Source organism: Neopsephotus bourkii, unplaced genomic scaffold, assembly GCF_033783945.1.
Source record: "Neopsephotus bourkii isolate Nb327-2 ecotype Australia unplaced genomic scaffold, CSIRO-AGI_Nbou_v1 NB_196, whole genome shotgun sequence".
Taxonomy (NCBI): Eukaryota; Metazoa; Chordata; class Aves; order Psittaciformes; family Psittacidae; genus Neopsephotus; species Neopsephotus bourkii.
In genome coordinates this window covers 12,147,065-12,162,108 of record NW_026900709.1, presented here as the reverse complement: position 1 = coordinate 12,162,108, position 15,044 = coordinate 12,147,065, and the positions used below count along the sequence as shown (strand labels likewise).

Sequence of the window (15,044 nt, the reverse complement as noted above, 5' to 3'; positions counted from 1 at the left end):
ATGAATCTGAGGGGGCTAAAGAAACAGCTTCTTTCATGCCGTTCTTTCCTTGTAGCCTTTTTCAGAGTGGCTCAGATGGTTGCTTTTCACCTGAACCTATTTTCTGACCCAGCCCACCTTAGAGCTGCATGAGGGCCAGCAGTGACACCAAAAGTGGTTGCTGCGCAATAGGGATATAGTGGAAGCATCAGCTCCCAGAGCAGAACGCATTTGGGCCCAGGAAGAACTGTGGAGCTGTGGTTGCTTTTCCACAGCAGCTTCCCGTGACCTGCACTGGGGACTGTAGGGCACCTGTCCTCTCCTGTGTCCTCCCTCCAATGTCCCTTCCCTCGGCATCCCTCACATCTACACCTACCCTGTCCTTCATCACCCCTGCTTGTCTGGTAGTAAGGGAGCAGAACTGTCAGAAACATATAAACCTTTTATCAGAGGTTAATTTTCTGCTGTCCTGGATGAAAATTAGCTTCCTGGCCAGGACCAGCATAAGCAACAGGGCAGAGCCTGGATGTAAGGTTCAGGACCGTAGTGGTCCTGTTTTAGACTGCTGTGAACTTTCTGCAGCCTTAAATGTACAACTTTCACACTTCACTACCAGGTCTGTCAGCTGTAGATTGAGACTCTCCTCTGCCCCAAACCTGGCATTTCTGCCAGCTCACATCAGCTGCAGGGGAAGCAGAGGGACAACTGGAAGGGGATTGTTTTGTCAGGCCAGATTGCAGCTGTATTGCAATTCACTGCTAAATCACAAATGAATCTGTGGGATTTCAGTCTCCTGTGTTTAAATACAGATTTGTATGATGTATTCCTGTTATTGCTGTATACACATACAGATCCAGGCAAATATTTGTTCCTGTCTCCCTCCCTCCTCTTTAGTTGTCTTGTGTTCAGAGCCAGTCTGGATTAGGAATTTTTAGCTTGTGGTCTCCAGGCTGCTGGGTTCTGGCAGTTATTCCAAATGAATCTGGGAAATGAACTGAAGAAAAGCCTATTCTGGGCAAGGTTCCTTATCTTGACTGGCAAAACTATAGGGGTCCACATGATAAAGGAGCCTAACACATCCTTCTCCCCTTTTGTTTCCTCTGATTCCGTTCACGCTCCATTGAGTGTCAGTGTTAGCTGCTGCAGATTCCAGGGCAATGCTGGAAAAACCTGCTTTGACAAAACTGTAGCAGTAAGGTTTCTGGCTTTCCTTATACTAGCTACTGCTCAAAGGCAGACCTAGGCCTGTGTAATAGAATGGCTCTCTTGTCTTTCTGGCATACTGGTGCAAACAGGGAGAAGGAGGAAGGAGAAGAAAACCAGGATGTTGCCTTGCTAGAGCTCCTGAATGCTGCTTAGTCTGTTCAGTTTCATCAGTGCTACAGTCAGTGTTCTTGAAATGCTGTCTTTCGTGTTTTGTCTGGCTTTTCTGCTATGAGGTGTGAGGTAGAGAGCCAGGATTGCTACCCGGGAAGTGTTGTGTGGCCTCGTGGCAGTATGGACACAGGACAATCTGCAATAATATTGGACTACATTGTACCATAAATTCTTCTGGGGAGGATGAATCTTCTTTTCCCCAGGGCAGTCTGCTAGACCAACTGTCATGTAGAAGCTGAAGATTCCTAAGAAAAAAAATCTATTTCAGCAAATGATGGAGTTTTTTAACACCATTTAGCTGGGAATACATTCAGTATTTCCAGGCAACACGGTTTGTATTACAGTATTTAAACTTCTCTGGAACAGCAAACATTTTCACACTGTGATTGGCTTAACATGGTGCAACAGTCCTTATCCTTTATACAGCCCACAAAGAGTCACTGAGGAATCAGTTAAGCCAAAGGAGATTTTGAGCTTATGTTTAAAGAGGAGGAGAGTGCTTGACAGATGGCAGGGACAGAATTTCAGCTCGATGAAGCAATATTTTTAGAGATGATGTGAAAATTAACGCCAACATTAAAGAGAGGTAGGAGAAAGAGGATAAATTACAAAATACATACAATAGGTCCCTTTCCATTTCACAAGGACAGGGCTGGTTCTGTGATATCCCTAAAAGCCAGACATCACAGAATTTACACAGCTTCGGCTACATGCTGAGAGAGGTAAAAAGAGGTCATCTCTTTCAGAAGCATACTATGGTGAATTGGGATGTAAAGAGATGTAGCTAGCTAGGGAAAATGTCAGGTAGAGTAATTCTACCTCTCACTATCAGTCCTGGGTTAATTATTGCAGTGGTCCGTGTGCATTTGTGGAGCCTATTTGTTCTCAAGTTGCAGTAAAGATTCATTTAGCAACAAAAGCAGTTCAGAATATGTTTAGGAATGTCTGTCCCTCACTAGTTATCAGGGAAGATGTGGTGAAATTCGAAACAATAAGAACAAATGTGAACAGACCTAGTTTAAATGGTAGCAACTCAGGTGGCTGCAAGCTCTGTAGGAAGTTAGGAGGATGGAAGGAGCAAATTTACAAATATTTACTATTTTCCAGTCCAATTAAATTTTGTTCAGATTGCCAGGAATTAATAATATTATTCTTTACTCTTGGGGAATACCCACTGTTCACACAGATGCACGTTAACTCAATGTTTGCATTTTATGTACTGCTTGTTTCCATCACATTACAGAATTAATGTGAAAACCAGCATTTTAATCCATTTCGTTCAGATCTAATAATTGGATTCTAAATGCCTTTGTATGTTTTCAGTCAATACAGTTACTGCCACTTAAAGTATCTGAAGAACACTGAATTAACTGATTAATGCAACAGTTATGAGTTTCATTTTAAGCTAGTTAAATGTGTGAGACTACAACTGGACTTTACTGTAAAAGAAAAAGAAAAGCCCTTACCCTTCATAGCCAGTATTTTCCCCCTGGATTTATTTTTTATTTGCTTTGCCCATTACTGAGTCATATAATGATGTGCCCTCATAGCAGGAGGAAGTAATGAGGTTGATGAGTCGTCTTCAGAAGACGCATGTTGTCCCTTGTGGCCAGGTCCCTTCTGTTTTGGTTAGATCTGTCTGGCCGTGAAGGTTCACTGTGGTTAGCAGAGCTGTGGTGGTGCTAATGCATCACAGTCAGGGACAGGAGCTGCATCTTGCATCAGAAGCACTAGGAAGAAGGCTACAATCCAGTTTTGAAAGCTACACGATAGATAAACTGCACAGTCTGAGAAACTTGGATGCAACAGGGTAGGTAGTGGGCTCAGCATATCAGCACCCTCCACTTTGACAAGCTTTTTTGTAGACATCATGGGAAATAGAAGTTTTAAGGAAGATAAGAGGGTTGTTTTGTGGATATTTGCCAGGAGCAGAATGCTTGTCTTTTCCACTGACACACAAATATGTAAATTAAACAGAAGTGCTTGAGTGGTTTTTATGTTTATGACAGAAGACTTAAAGCTGCTGAAGTAGAGAAATAGTTGGCTGAGAGTAGAATGTGCTTTTTCAAAATGTGTTCTGGTCTAGCTATCAGTATGGTATTTCTTTCCTCTGTTTACTTTCATATACTACAGGAAAAAAAAATTTACCGTTTTTTAGCAAATATGTTCTATGTAATTGGAAAACATCAAGATAGATCACTAAAAATTTCCTTCCACGAAGCAGGATAACAAAAGTTTTGCTCTGGATATTGTTATTCTTTCTCAGTTTCATTTCTAGCAAAAAATGAATGACAGAAAGAAGAGCAAGGAGTAGACAGGGAAGCTGGAATCTGAGGCAGATGTGCTGCACTCCTTCAATGCTCCTTCATTTCATGTATGCTCACACAATGTACTGTCCTGAACTTAGAGAAGAAGGAATGTGGAATCACCCAAAGAGACACAAACCAGGTTTAAATTAACTTCTTTTCCCTGCTTGCCAGTGACTACCTTGTTGCTGCCCTCCCCAGGGAATTCAGGAGGTAACCTGCAATGCCCTCTAGTCTTGGCTCACTTTGACGACTTTTCCTTTCTGTGTTAGAAATCATTATATAATGCTTGGAATGAATTTGTAGGCACTAGACTTCCAAGATTTCAGTTGCAGCATTCAACAGTGTTTTCAGTTGCTCATTCTTGTCACTTGTCAGAGATGGGAGTAGATACTGTCGTCTCCATTTTACAGATGGAGAATCTGAAACTGTCAGAGATGGAATTGCTAGCTGGGGTCATGCAATACCTACATTGTTATCAAGCAGGAGGCAGTGGTGCTCTTGCCTTGGGTGGTGTTTTGACTATACTAAAGAGTTTCACCATCGATTTTAATAGGTTCACAATTTCACCCCCTAATTCCCACTCCATCCAGTTTTTGTCACCATTGCATTTATCATGAAACAACTTCATCTAAAATTTCATCACCTAGTTCTCAGAGGGCAGTTCTGGCATGTGGGTGTAATCAAAGCATAGGAGAGCCCATCCATGTGTGCAGAGTTATAAAGGTGTCTGGAAACAAGTGAAATAAATCCTCCAGAAGCTCATTAGTCTTTAACTTCCCTTCGGTTTGCCTTTTGAATAGCTACTGTGTACTTACAGTATGGTGAGGAGCAGGTCTTAAAAACAGTAACCTTGCTGCCTAGTACTTATAATTTCTCATCTGCATCATTATAGTTTGTTTCTCAAGAAGTGAATAATTTCAGGTAAGCATGCTATTAAAGCCATGGATACCAAGAAACCAGTAATTCTCATGAGAGATAATGAAAAAAATGCTTTGTTCTTTTATAGGTGAAAAAAATTTGCAGCAGCAGAGAAACCTGTAACAATGCTGGCTTGAGATTCCTTATGACAACTATAGTCACACCTCTATCAGAATATCGGGAATGCTCACAGTGCAGTTAGCATTTCCTGACATTTTATTCAATGCATGCAGTGTAGTTATAGCAGCTGTTTCATTGTAGCAGGGAAGCAGAAAAATGACAGGAAAATAAGACATCATTAGCCATGTTCTGGGGTTTTTTGTGCACTGGTCATAGTCTGTTTCAACATTCTTTTTCCCTTTGACATTCACAGTGAAGTATCATTTTTGGTAATGGCTGAATCATTTTGTGTTAAAAGGATGGACATTTACAGTTTGTCAAAAAACATCGTAGAAGTGTTAATAATGCAATTTCAATTTAACTTTCTAAAATAAATTTGCTACACTGATTGAGAATTTAAAGGGATGCATTTTCCTGTTTGTACTATTAATACATGTAGATACTGAAGAAAAGCAATTTTAGAATGGATTTTTTAGTCTTCACACTGTATTGCATCCAAAGAATACAGATTTTGAAACAGTCGTCATTACTCTGAATATTTTGATAGTAGCCCATTTGCTGATGGTATTCAAAGCATTTTACAAAGGTAGAAATTATTAGTATTCCTCTCTCCAAAAAGGAAAAAATGAAACAGTGTGATTACATGATTTGTGCAAGGTCATGCAGTCAGAAAAGAAAGAATAAAACTGAGCTGTCGTAACCGCTGGTCCTGACAATTTCTGCTAGTCTATTTTGCTCAGTTTAGTTAGTTTGTAGCTAGCTAAATATATGGGTATTTAGACTGCAGGGGCTGTATCTTACGGAACTCCGATGATTTTAAAAATGTGATTAATTCCTCTTTCTGTGGAAGTTCTCTGATGTTGCAAATGTCCTTGTGTCTGTGTGTTCCTCTGTTCATACCTTGCCCTGCTTCTCACTTTTGCTGTTTAGGGATATTTCTCAAGAAACTGCGTTTATCTTTCGTGATCATGGGTGGTTTGAAGATGATTTGTTAATACAATTTACACTATCTGGACTGGCTACAGGTTTTTTAAATACTTTCATTGTTTGGTAAACATAGATGAAGAGCAGAAACTAGAGCTCTTTCTGGGTAATTTGTCCTTTGTTAATTGCAAAGTGTTGTCAAGTCACCTACAGGCCTGGCATGAGGTCAGTCACTGCCAGTTTTGGACTTTTCCACTTAGAAGTGAGCAGGCACTTTGCTCTTTGGCTGCCAGTGCTGTCTTGTGCAGTGTGCTAGGGAGCACAGGTTGGATCTCTCAGATGCTACATGTATTTATGAGAAGATAGTGAAGAGGTGACTGAAATGGTTCCAGCATGGTAGTGATGATTGTATTTCTATTTCCACTTTTTGTCTTCTGGAGGAGCATGGTGAGGTCTCCCTGTAGTTAACAACTGTGGTCTGGGTTAGACAGAGCTCAATCCTGGTAGCGTGTCCCAGCCATCAGAAGTCCCTAATGGCAGGGAATGTGTGTCAGGGTTTCTTACTGACTGTGCACCCTGCTGGGTTTATTAGAGGTCATGACACAGGTTGTTTTCTGATGACAAGTTGTGATCAGCATGTTCTACATAAAGGTGCTCCAGAGATCCAACACAGGATATCAGAGCAAAGAAATTCCCACACTATTGGTTACATCTTCCTTCAAAAGTTGTCAAAAATGATTTTCAAATGATCTTTTCTTATGACAGTATCTTTGGCCAGCTGCTTCTGAGAGGTGTTTCAGCAAACTGCATTCACTAAGTGTATTGTTTTACCTTCAGCATCCTAGCAGAGGTTGGTGTGGTCTGCATAGGTATGCTGTTTCTCTCTAAAGAAGCTCAGATCTTTACAATTCTTATCTATGCCTTTGGTCTGATGTAGCTTAGGTAGATGACATACTGCCAAAACCAGGCAACTTTTGAGATGGATATATGGATTTGAGAAAGAATGGTAAGAATAAAAAGAGGAGATGGTGTGTGGGAGGGCTATGGGCACTTCCGCTAATTGTCAGCTGTATCTTACTGACTGGCTATACTTCCACCAATGTTGTGGGAATATTTTTTTGTATGTTTTATTTCCCCCTGTGTGAGCAAGGCAGGGCACTGATAGCCTTTCAGGAGGTGTATACAAGGATATTCAAGCATGTCAGTCATAAATGGCAGTCATCAGAAGTCATTTGGAATCATTAAGAACTGAAGATGCTCAGTTTTCTGAAATACAAACGGGAATCAAATGCAATGGGCCTGACCCAAACCCCATTGAGTCAGTTAAGGACTTGCCAGTGATCTCAGGGGGATTTGGATTAGGCCTTAAATCACCAATAGCAGTAAATACTGAAGATGTAAAACAAACAGATTTCTTAGTGATGTGACTGTTGCTGCTACCATCTTTTGTCCTTTGTTTCTTCTGGATTCCCTGCCAGCCAGCAGGAAAGCACAAGTCACTTGCAATTCTTTTCAGTGTCTGTTAGAAATAAAGGGATCAATAGTAGTGCACAGGTTTTTCTAATCACCCAGGTAACTTCACATGCCATGCTTAACTCCAGTAAACACCAAAATTTGTTCTCTGTTTGGAGATGAGCTACGTGAGGTCATGGGAAAAACATGATTCATTTGCTTTAGTTTTATCTCTTCATAGTTCTTCGCAGTACACATCTCCTATGCTAACATTTGAGAGTAGTAAATTAGGTCCCCTCCATAATTTGATTCTGTAGATCTGAAGCATTCATTCCTATGTAAAGGCTTAGCAGAATCATCCCTTTACAGTTATTTAACAAGGGGAATGGAAAAATGTATTTTTATAAGAGATGCTCTTGTTTTTTGTTTAACTGATTCAAATAACTTGACAAATACAGACCTCCTGTTAGCTCTTTATTATCGTTGTTCACTATATTATTTATTTGCTTGCATATGGCTTGCTCGGTGCTGTAAGAAGCACAGAAATAAAGGCAGCCCTTGCCCTATAGTTTGAAATCTAAGACCTATTTCTCCAAAGATTAAATGTGTGCATGAAATTATATACATGAATAGTCTTATTTAAATCTATGGCATTGCTCTCATGCATGAATATTTGAATCTTCAAACAAATGGAGGCTAAAATTGTTACTTTCCCTGCATCACCCCAATTTAAATAGGGGGTTTTGTGATTGGCTTCATGAAGGGTTTGTTTGAATGGCCCAAATGTGATTCCATAAAGGTACAGATATGGATTTTGTCAATGTTAACGCTGAAATCCATTTTGTTGCAGTTTCTCATTATCATTTTCTGCTTTCCCCTACCAAACACCTGCATTTTTCCCTTCTCTACCTTCCAGACCCGTATGCACCCATATGTACAGGGGGAATTAGCAGATCATAGTAAACTGTGTGCTAAACAGTAGCTAAAACTCAAGATGGTACTGCTGTGTTGCTTTATCTCACACTGGAGGAAAGCTGAGAGCAGGTACACTTGTCACTGCTGTGGCCAGGAGATGGGTAATAATTTGTAAACTTGGCTTGTGTATTTGAGCTCTTCACATGATAACTTTTCCCTTATCCAGATGTCCTGTAAAATGTGATCGTCAAGTAGCTTCAGTCATACAGCTCCATGCAACATGTGTGTACTTTAGTCACATTAATTCTTCAAAGATACCAGAATGTGTTAGGAAGGTAATTAAACACTTTGCTCACTCTCTGCTGTTTTGGAAAGCTACTTCTTTTTCCTAAGTGCTTTCTAAGTATCCTCTAATGGGCGATTCAAAACTGTAAAGACTTTCAGAACATTTCTTGGTCTTCAGCCAAGTGGTGACTATTATCCTGAAATACAATTCCTTACATAATCCATTTTTTATCTGACGGGAAGTTCTTGCTGGAACACTGTGTCTCCTATTTAACTAGCTGATGTTATATTTCTTTGCCTTTGAAGCATGACTTGCCTTTCTGTAGCAAACTCAGTCCAAGCCTTGTCCGTTTGTTGTATTTCAGCTCATCGCTAGTGCAGCCAGAGTTCACTGCGGCAGCTTTGAAAGGCAGTAACTTTGAGGGAACTCTTTTCCGGGCAGGACTTTTGGATGGCAAGGACGTTGTTCCTCAGTTATTGCTGTTCATCTCTTTAAGCACCACCTTGTGGTTGAACTTATTTTAGGCATGTAAAGTTATCAGAAATTGCACTGCGCCATGTAGTGAGGCTAAAAAGTACTTAGGAAAGCCTCTAGTTCATCCCTGAGCCACATGCCACATGCACAATTCACTGTAGCTATGTCTCTCCTGACAGACACCTTCACATATCTTCCCAAGCCTCTGGAGATGGAGGAACCAATACTCTCTGGCAATCTGTGCCAGTATTCACTGTTCACACCATTAGAAAAGCTTCACCGATGCCTAACCTGAGTCTTTCTTACCCCTACTGAAACTATTTCCCAAAGTCTGCACCGATGGACTAGGTCACTTCTTTCTTCTTTTCAAAGGCCTTTTAAATCTGAAGACTTTTTAATCACATTTCTACTAAGACTTGCCTTTTCCTTAGCTGAGAAAGTTTGATTATTTATGTTGTGCTTTCTGACTGTTTTTGTTGTTCTTCTGTTGGTTTAGATGCTCTTGAAGTGGAATGCAGTGCTTTAGCTTAGGTCTCATCTAGGATGACTAAAGCAGAGGTGCATTATGGATCTATTTTCTTATTACATCCCAGTACAGGATTTGTTGCTTTCACACAAGTATGGCATTGCTTACTCAGTTCTGTTTAATATCTATTATGAACCTTCTTTTTCAGTGTAACTGCTAGGACACTAGTTCCCTACCCTCTCCTTATATAGCCCATTCTGTCTGTTTCAGAAAAGTAGTCAGAACTGTCTGTGTTGCATAACAGCACTGTTTTTTCCAGACCAATGTCTGAACTGTATCAGATTTTAACCTTACTCTCCAGTGTATGTGCAGTCCCTTCCATCCTGAAATCTCTTTCAGAATCCGTACTTCATCCCCTGTTAATATTTAATGTTACCCGATGGGATATATTCTTGAGAATGCTGCTAATGCTCTGGCATTAACGCCAGCTTGACTTTGCTTCACTGATAATTGCTTTAAAAATGTACTTTTCCAACTGGCTTTGCACCTATTTTGTAAGAATTTAATCTTCCCTTTGCAGAAGAGAGCATTTTATGAGGCAGTCTTACTAAAGTAAAGGGTTGCAAATGTACTTTTTCTTCCTTAATTTACCAGTGTTGCAACCTGGTCATGGGAAAAAAATTAAGTCAGTGTGGCATGATTTGTTCTTTGTTAACATACATCATGTGTGACTGATCCTCCTGTTCTTTTCCAGGCACTTACAAATGGACTTTTTCTAGGAAGACAAGTTAAGCTAATATGTCTATATTTTTTCAGCTCCTTCTTTTCCGATATTTCTGGGTTTTCCTGTCTTCCTTAGTCCCAGTGAGTTGTCAGAGGTGGCTGCTGATGGTTCCAAGATGACTGCAGCCCTCTTTAAGTTCCTTCAAACTTTTCAAGTTCCTGCATGATATTCTACAAGCCCAGCTAAACTGAAAATAGCAAATTAAAATCATAGCTAGTTTAATACTCATCCTTCTTTTTTCTCTTCATGCTGAGATTTTACTCCTGTAACTCTATTACTTAGAATATTAGCTGTCTCTCTGCCACTAATCATTCTAATGAACACTGGTACAAAAGATAAACCAACGGTTTCTGGCCTTCTTGAATTATCTGTCAGTACATTTTCCTCTGTTGAACAGCAGATCAACACTTGTTGTTTTCTTTGTATTACTACTCATGAACTTGTGGAATATTTTTTGTTCCTCTCCTATATATTGTATGTGCATTTAGTTTCTTTAAGTAACTTACCAGCTTTCTTTAACTCCTTTTACCTTACATGTGCTCTACCACGACCTGCTTCAGGAATTCAGCTTTCAGTATTCAGGCTTTAATGACATTTTTCTTCCTAGTCCATGCTTTCTACTTTGATGTTCTTACTTCCTCCTGTGAAGTTCTGACACTGGATCAATTCGTGATCACCCTAACCCAAGTTACCTTCTGTCTTTGCAGCTGATCATTCTGTATTGGTCAAGATCAAGCGCAGGTGAACAAGAAGCTTTCCTGCTGCTTTCTGCGCGTTCTTGTGCTGTGTCTTAGCTTTTACCTTGGGGTTTTTCTGTACTTCTGGGTTAAATCAGATTTATTCTAAATGCTGTCTTTTATTCTGTTTTGATTAGGTTGGAGATTTATTGACAATTTTTTTCACCTATTAGTTTTATGAATTTTTGTTAGAGCTTAATGGTAACTCTAGAGACCAAAAATGTGCATTCATTTCCACTAGTCTATTGCTGTAAAAGTCTCATATTTTTTGTCTTACACATTTTATCTCTCGTTTGAAATATATTCCTAACTACAGTTAAAATCTGGAAGATGGATTGCATCTATTGAGCTTTACTGATCTAAAATATTATCTTTAAAGAATACAGAATTTAAAAATAATTTTCATAATGACCTCTGTGCCAGTTTAGCCAAGCATATAAGTGTATATTTACCTTCAGTCTCATTGAACTTGATGAGGACTTGAAATCCTTTTAAAAGAAAATGGAAGAAAAATTAATATTCTGAGTGATATCACTGACTTCATTTATACCTGCTTGAAACTGTTATTTGATGGTTTTGTTTCATTAGAGACATCTTTCAAAAGATTCTTGCTATTCTTAGCATGCTTTAACTGCAAATGTAGACTGTCTAAAGCACGCTCCACACAGTTGCAGAAACTGAGAAATATCAAGGGATGTAACACTGCCCTTCTGGTGGGACAGAGAGGTTTATAACTTAAATGAGTCTTCAAAAAATTATTGGCTTATTAATGAGAAAAATCAGGAATCCCAATTTAATTGTATTGATTTGCCTTTTCAGAGACTTCTTATGAGGTATGAGTAAGAATGAAAACCCATTTGCGTTGTTTCTGATATACAGGCTTCTCTGTTAGTATTATCTTATCTTTATTGATTTCCATCATGTGCTTCCCTCATTTTCTCCTTCCTGGCTGACCTATAGTCTCCTGGTACATTTGTAGCTGCTAGCACTATTTGATTACCACAAGGACTTTGTCACATCATTAAAAACCTGTGGGAGCTAATGAACAGATACCCAGCTTAAGAAAACTGATACCTTTTAACCCCGCAGTACATGGCATGTGTTTCACCATGTTTCCAGCCTGCCTGTCCTGCTTTTGCTGTAGGGGTGTAAGGGAACCATGGCTGCCATGGGCTGAAGTGCAAGGTCTTGCCCTTGTGGGACACTCCTGTGATTGGCATGATCTGTCCTGTCAGCAAGTCCAGAACACCAGCCAAATTCAGCCCTCATGCCATGTCTCCTGGCATTTCACACTAAAAGTAAATTTGGTCTATGCTGTTAAGTACCAGTCCCTACAAGCAAAACAACTTCCAATCACTCTCACGTGGCTGTTCAGTTTTGTTCTTCGCCTCCATTTCTACTGTCCTTTAACCCTCTGATTTCCTTTTTCCTCTGTGCTGCTCCAGGTGCTTCCTCTCTCCCCTCTCACCTGTTTATTAGGTGCCTGTCTTCCCATTTCTCTCATCCCCTTCTCTGCTTCTGTCCTGTAGAACCCTGGTAATACTCCCTTTCACTCTTTGCTTTGCAGAACCAAGTCCCCTGCTTTACTCTTTTGTATTTTCTTCACCAGCCTCTTTGTGAAAGTCCTTGCCCAGGTCTCTGCAAGTGGCCTGCATGCTCTTGAGTTTCAGAGAGCAGCTACAAAAGAGTTGCCAGCTAGGCCAGGTGATTGTTTAGAAAAGATAGATAGTGGCAGCAGAGCTCTTCCTTCATTCCTGTTTCTTGTGCTATGCTGTAACATAGAAGGGAGCTGAAGAGAAAAAGGTGCTGAAGGAGGAAGGAGTTTCCATGGTAGGAAACTGAATGGCAGAGGAAGCCATGTGTGATGGAATGTTCTTATGCCCACTGTGGGTTGAGAGCTAGCAATGCCTGTGTAGCCTTAGATCTGGTGTGATGGTGTGATGTTTGGCCACTGCATACTTCATTAGTAATTTATAAAGTATAACATGTATTTGTTATTCATCTTCACATGTCATTGTCACTGTTTTAATTTGCTGAGCATTAAAAGCCAAGTTTGTCTTTAGAATGCCTCCAGAGATGTTTTTCTACTTGCATTCCCTGGGCAGAGCTTGGACTTAGGTGTTATTCTTTGTTTTTTACGGCTTCTTTGTTCAGTTTTTTATTTTAGCCTTTATTTTATTTTACTGCTCAACCTTTAAAAATATATTTTGTTTCATTTTATTTTTCAGACACCTCTTATTGAACCTCACATCCCACATCGTTCTACTAAAACCATTACACAGGTAATAGGACATAGGTGTGCAGTAGAGGCAGGCCACTAGACAAATGGAAATAACTCCTATTTCCTACAGTGTGGTGCATATCAGCTGAAGTGATGCTTTCTGTTAGATGTGATAAATCTGTGAGACTTAAAATCCTGAATGTATGCTACATTGCTCTGCAAAAGTAAGCATCTGTGCAAGGGATTTTAATTTAGGGAAAAGAGAACTTGTATTTTGCTTTGCAGAAGACACTGTAGAGATTGCAGAATGTTTAAAATCTGCGTGTCTTGATCCCTTTTTTTTCTCCATGATCACCAAGGTTCCTTCAGAAAAGATCCTCAGAGCTGGAAAGGTTTTGCGGAATACAATTCTGTCCCGAGCCCCTCACATGATAAGAGATCGTAAATACCATCTGAAGACTTACAGGTGTGTGAGCTGATTGTACACAGGTCTCTGAATTTTTATGCCTGCCATCCTCTGTGATTTATGCCTTACCGTACTTGCAGGTCTCAAAAGGTCTGAAATTCTGCTGTGATTCTGTTTGAGTTTGGATATTATGCAGTCTTTAATAGGCCTAGTAAATCTTTTCTGAAGTAATCTGACTGGAAATAGAGTCCATGATTGTGAACAGAGCATTCACATACATAAACTCTTCCAAAGTTAACAGCACAGTTAGCGGGAGTATTCTGTGCAATATCAAGTTAAAATGTAGATTGTGTTCTTTTCTTATATCAGTAAGAGATAATAGGAAAGTTCATTAATCTATTATGTTATTGTATGGATTGCTGCAGTGGTGTTGCTCAGTGTGGAGTTCTGAAAGTTCACCTGGTGAGCAACATTCCTTGTGTAGATTTTCTGCTCTATTTAAAATGATTATTTTTTTTCAGTGTAATACCAGGCTTCCTTGTCTTCCTGCTGGTGGCAGCACTGTATTGCTGAAGTGGGATAACAATTGCTCTTGCAGAATAGGAATCTCCAAGGAGTCAGGCTGTATTTCTGTTGGCTTAAGAAACAATCAATTTGTTTTAGTGTCTAATGTTTAAATCAAGTATCTAATGCATTATTCAGAATATATTTAAATAAACATTGCTTTAAAATCTGCAAGTATGTCTTTTCCTAAATAGTAAATCAGTATGTTGCTGATCCACTTTTCAGATAAGTGCATTGATTTTCCATATTTCAGCCCAAAATATGTTTCACATGATGCAAGGCACTTGGATCTTGTGAGTTGATTTGAGAATATATCACAGTATGACATTGCTCATTGTTCTAGAAAAGCAAAAGAGCATGTATGACAAATGAAGACCAGTGCTGGTCCAGACAACTGCACCTGCAGTTTTTATCTTGTAGATAACTGGGGAAAACTCTTATTCTATCCTTGAGGTTTTGAAATGTGGAATGCTAAAATGTCAGTTGCACCCAGGTGAGGGGAAGTTTTGTTACCAAAATGGGATTTTAATTGAAAGAGCATTATTCAAGCTAATTTTCAGTAATTTCAGTATTGTGTATTTCCTTGGTCTCTGGAAGTGATGCATGAAGAGTGGAGCCACAAGAACTATAAGGACTAACCAGCTTCCCCTCTGTTCTGCATGTGTTCAGTTATAGATTTGTAAGTTTTTGATCACATCGCTTATTTGCTTCTGTTCTCCTGGCCTAGGGCATGCTATGATAAAGAATTTTACCTAGTGACCATGTGGCTTCTTGTTTTTTTCCTTCTCTTTGGGCATTCTCCAGAGCTTAAGGCCTACTGTTGTCTGCCTCTGGGTCAGTTGAGCTGTGAGGTGACAAAACACCTAACGAGAAAGCCTCTGAAACACTGTAGACCTGCAAACCAGTGCTCCCAGATACAGTGTGGCTAGAGTTTGGTTACAAAGAGAGGAACACCCTCATAAGGCTCAGTCTGCCTCTAGAGGCTGTTCTCATTGGCTAAGCTTTTACAGGGTTAGATTATTGTTTTCATGCAGAATTCTGGAAAGCGTAAGGCTTTTGCTATCTCACGGTGTACAGAAGTTTTGTTTGAAATCTGGAGTGGAAGTTGGTGC

At 39.7% G+C, this 15,044-nt stretch overlaps 1 protein-coding gene across 6 annotated transcripts in view; it reads left to right on the top strand.

Annotated features, from left to right (window-relative positions):
- RAPGEF4 (Rap guanine nucleotide exchange factor 4) overlaps window positions 1-15,044 on the top strand; it is a 148,990-nt gene that overhangs the window by 78,336 nt on the left and 55,610 nt on the right. For 5 of the 6 annotated variants that reach the window (XM_061342456.1, XM_061342435.1, XM_061342427.1 and 2 more), the window contains 2 exons: window positions 12,970-13,023; window positions 13,322-13,428. In XM_061342456.1, the coding sequence (XP_061198440.1) occupies window positions 12,970-13,023; window positions 13,322-13,428 (161 nt within the window). The remainder of the gene's footprint in view (window positions 1-12,969; window positions 13,024-13,321; window positions 13,429-15,044) is intronic. The other variant, XM_061342446.1, reaches the window with a different exon arrangement.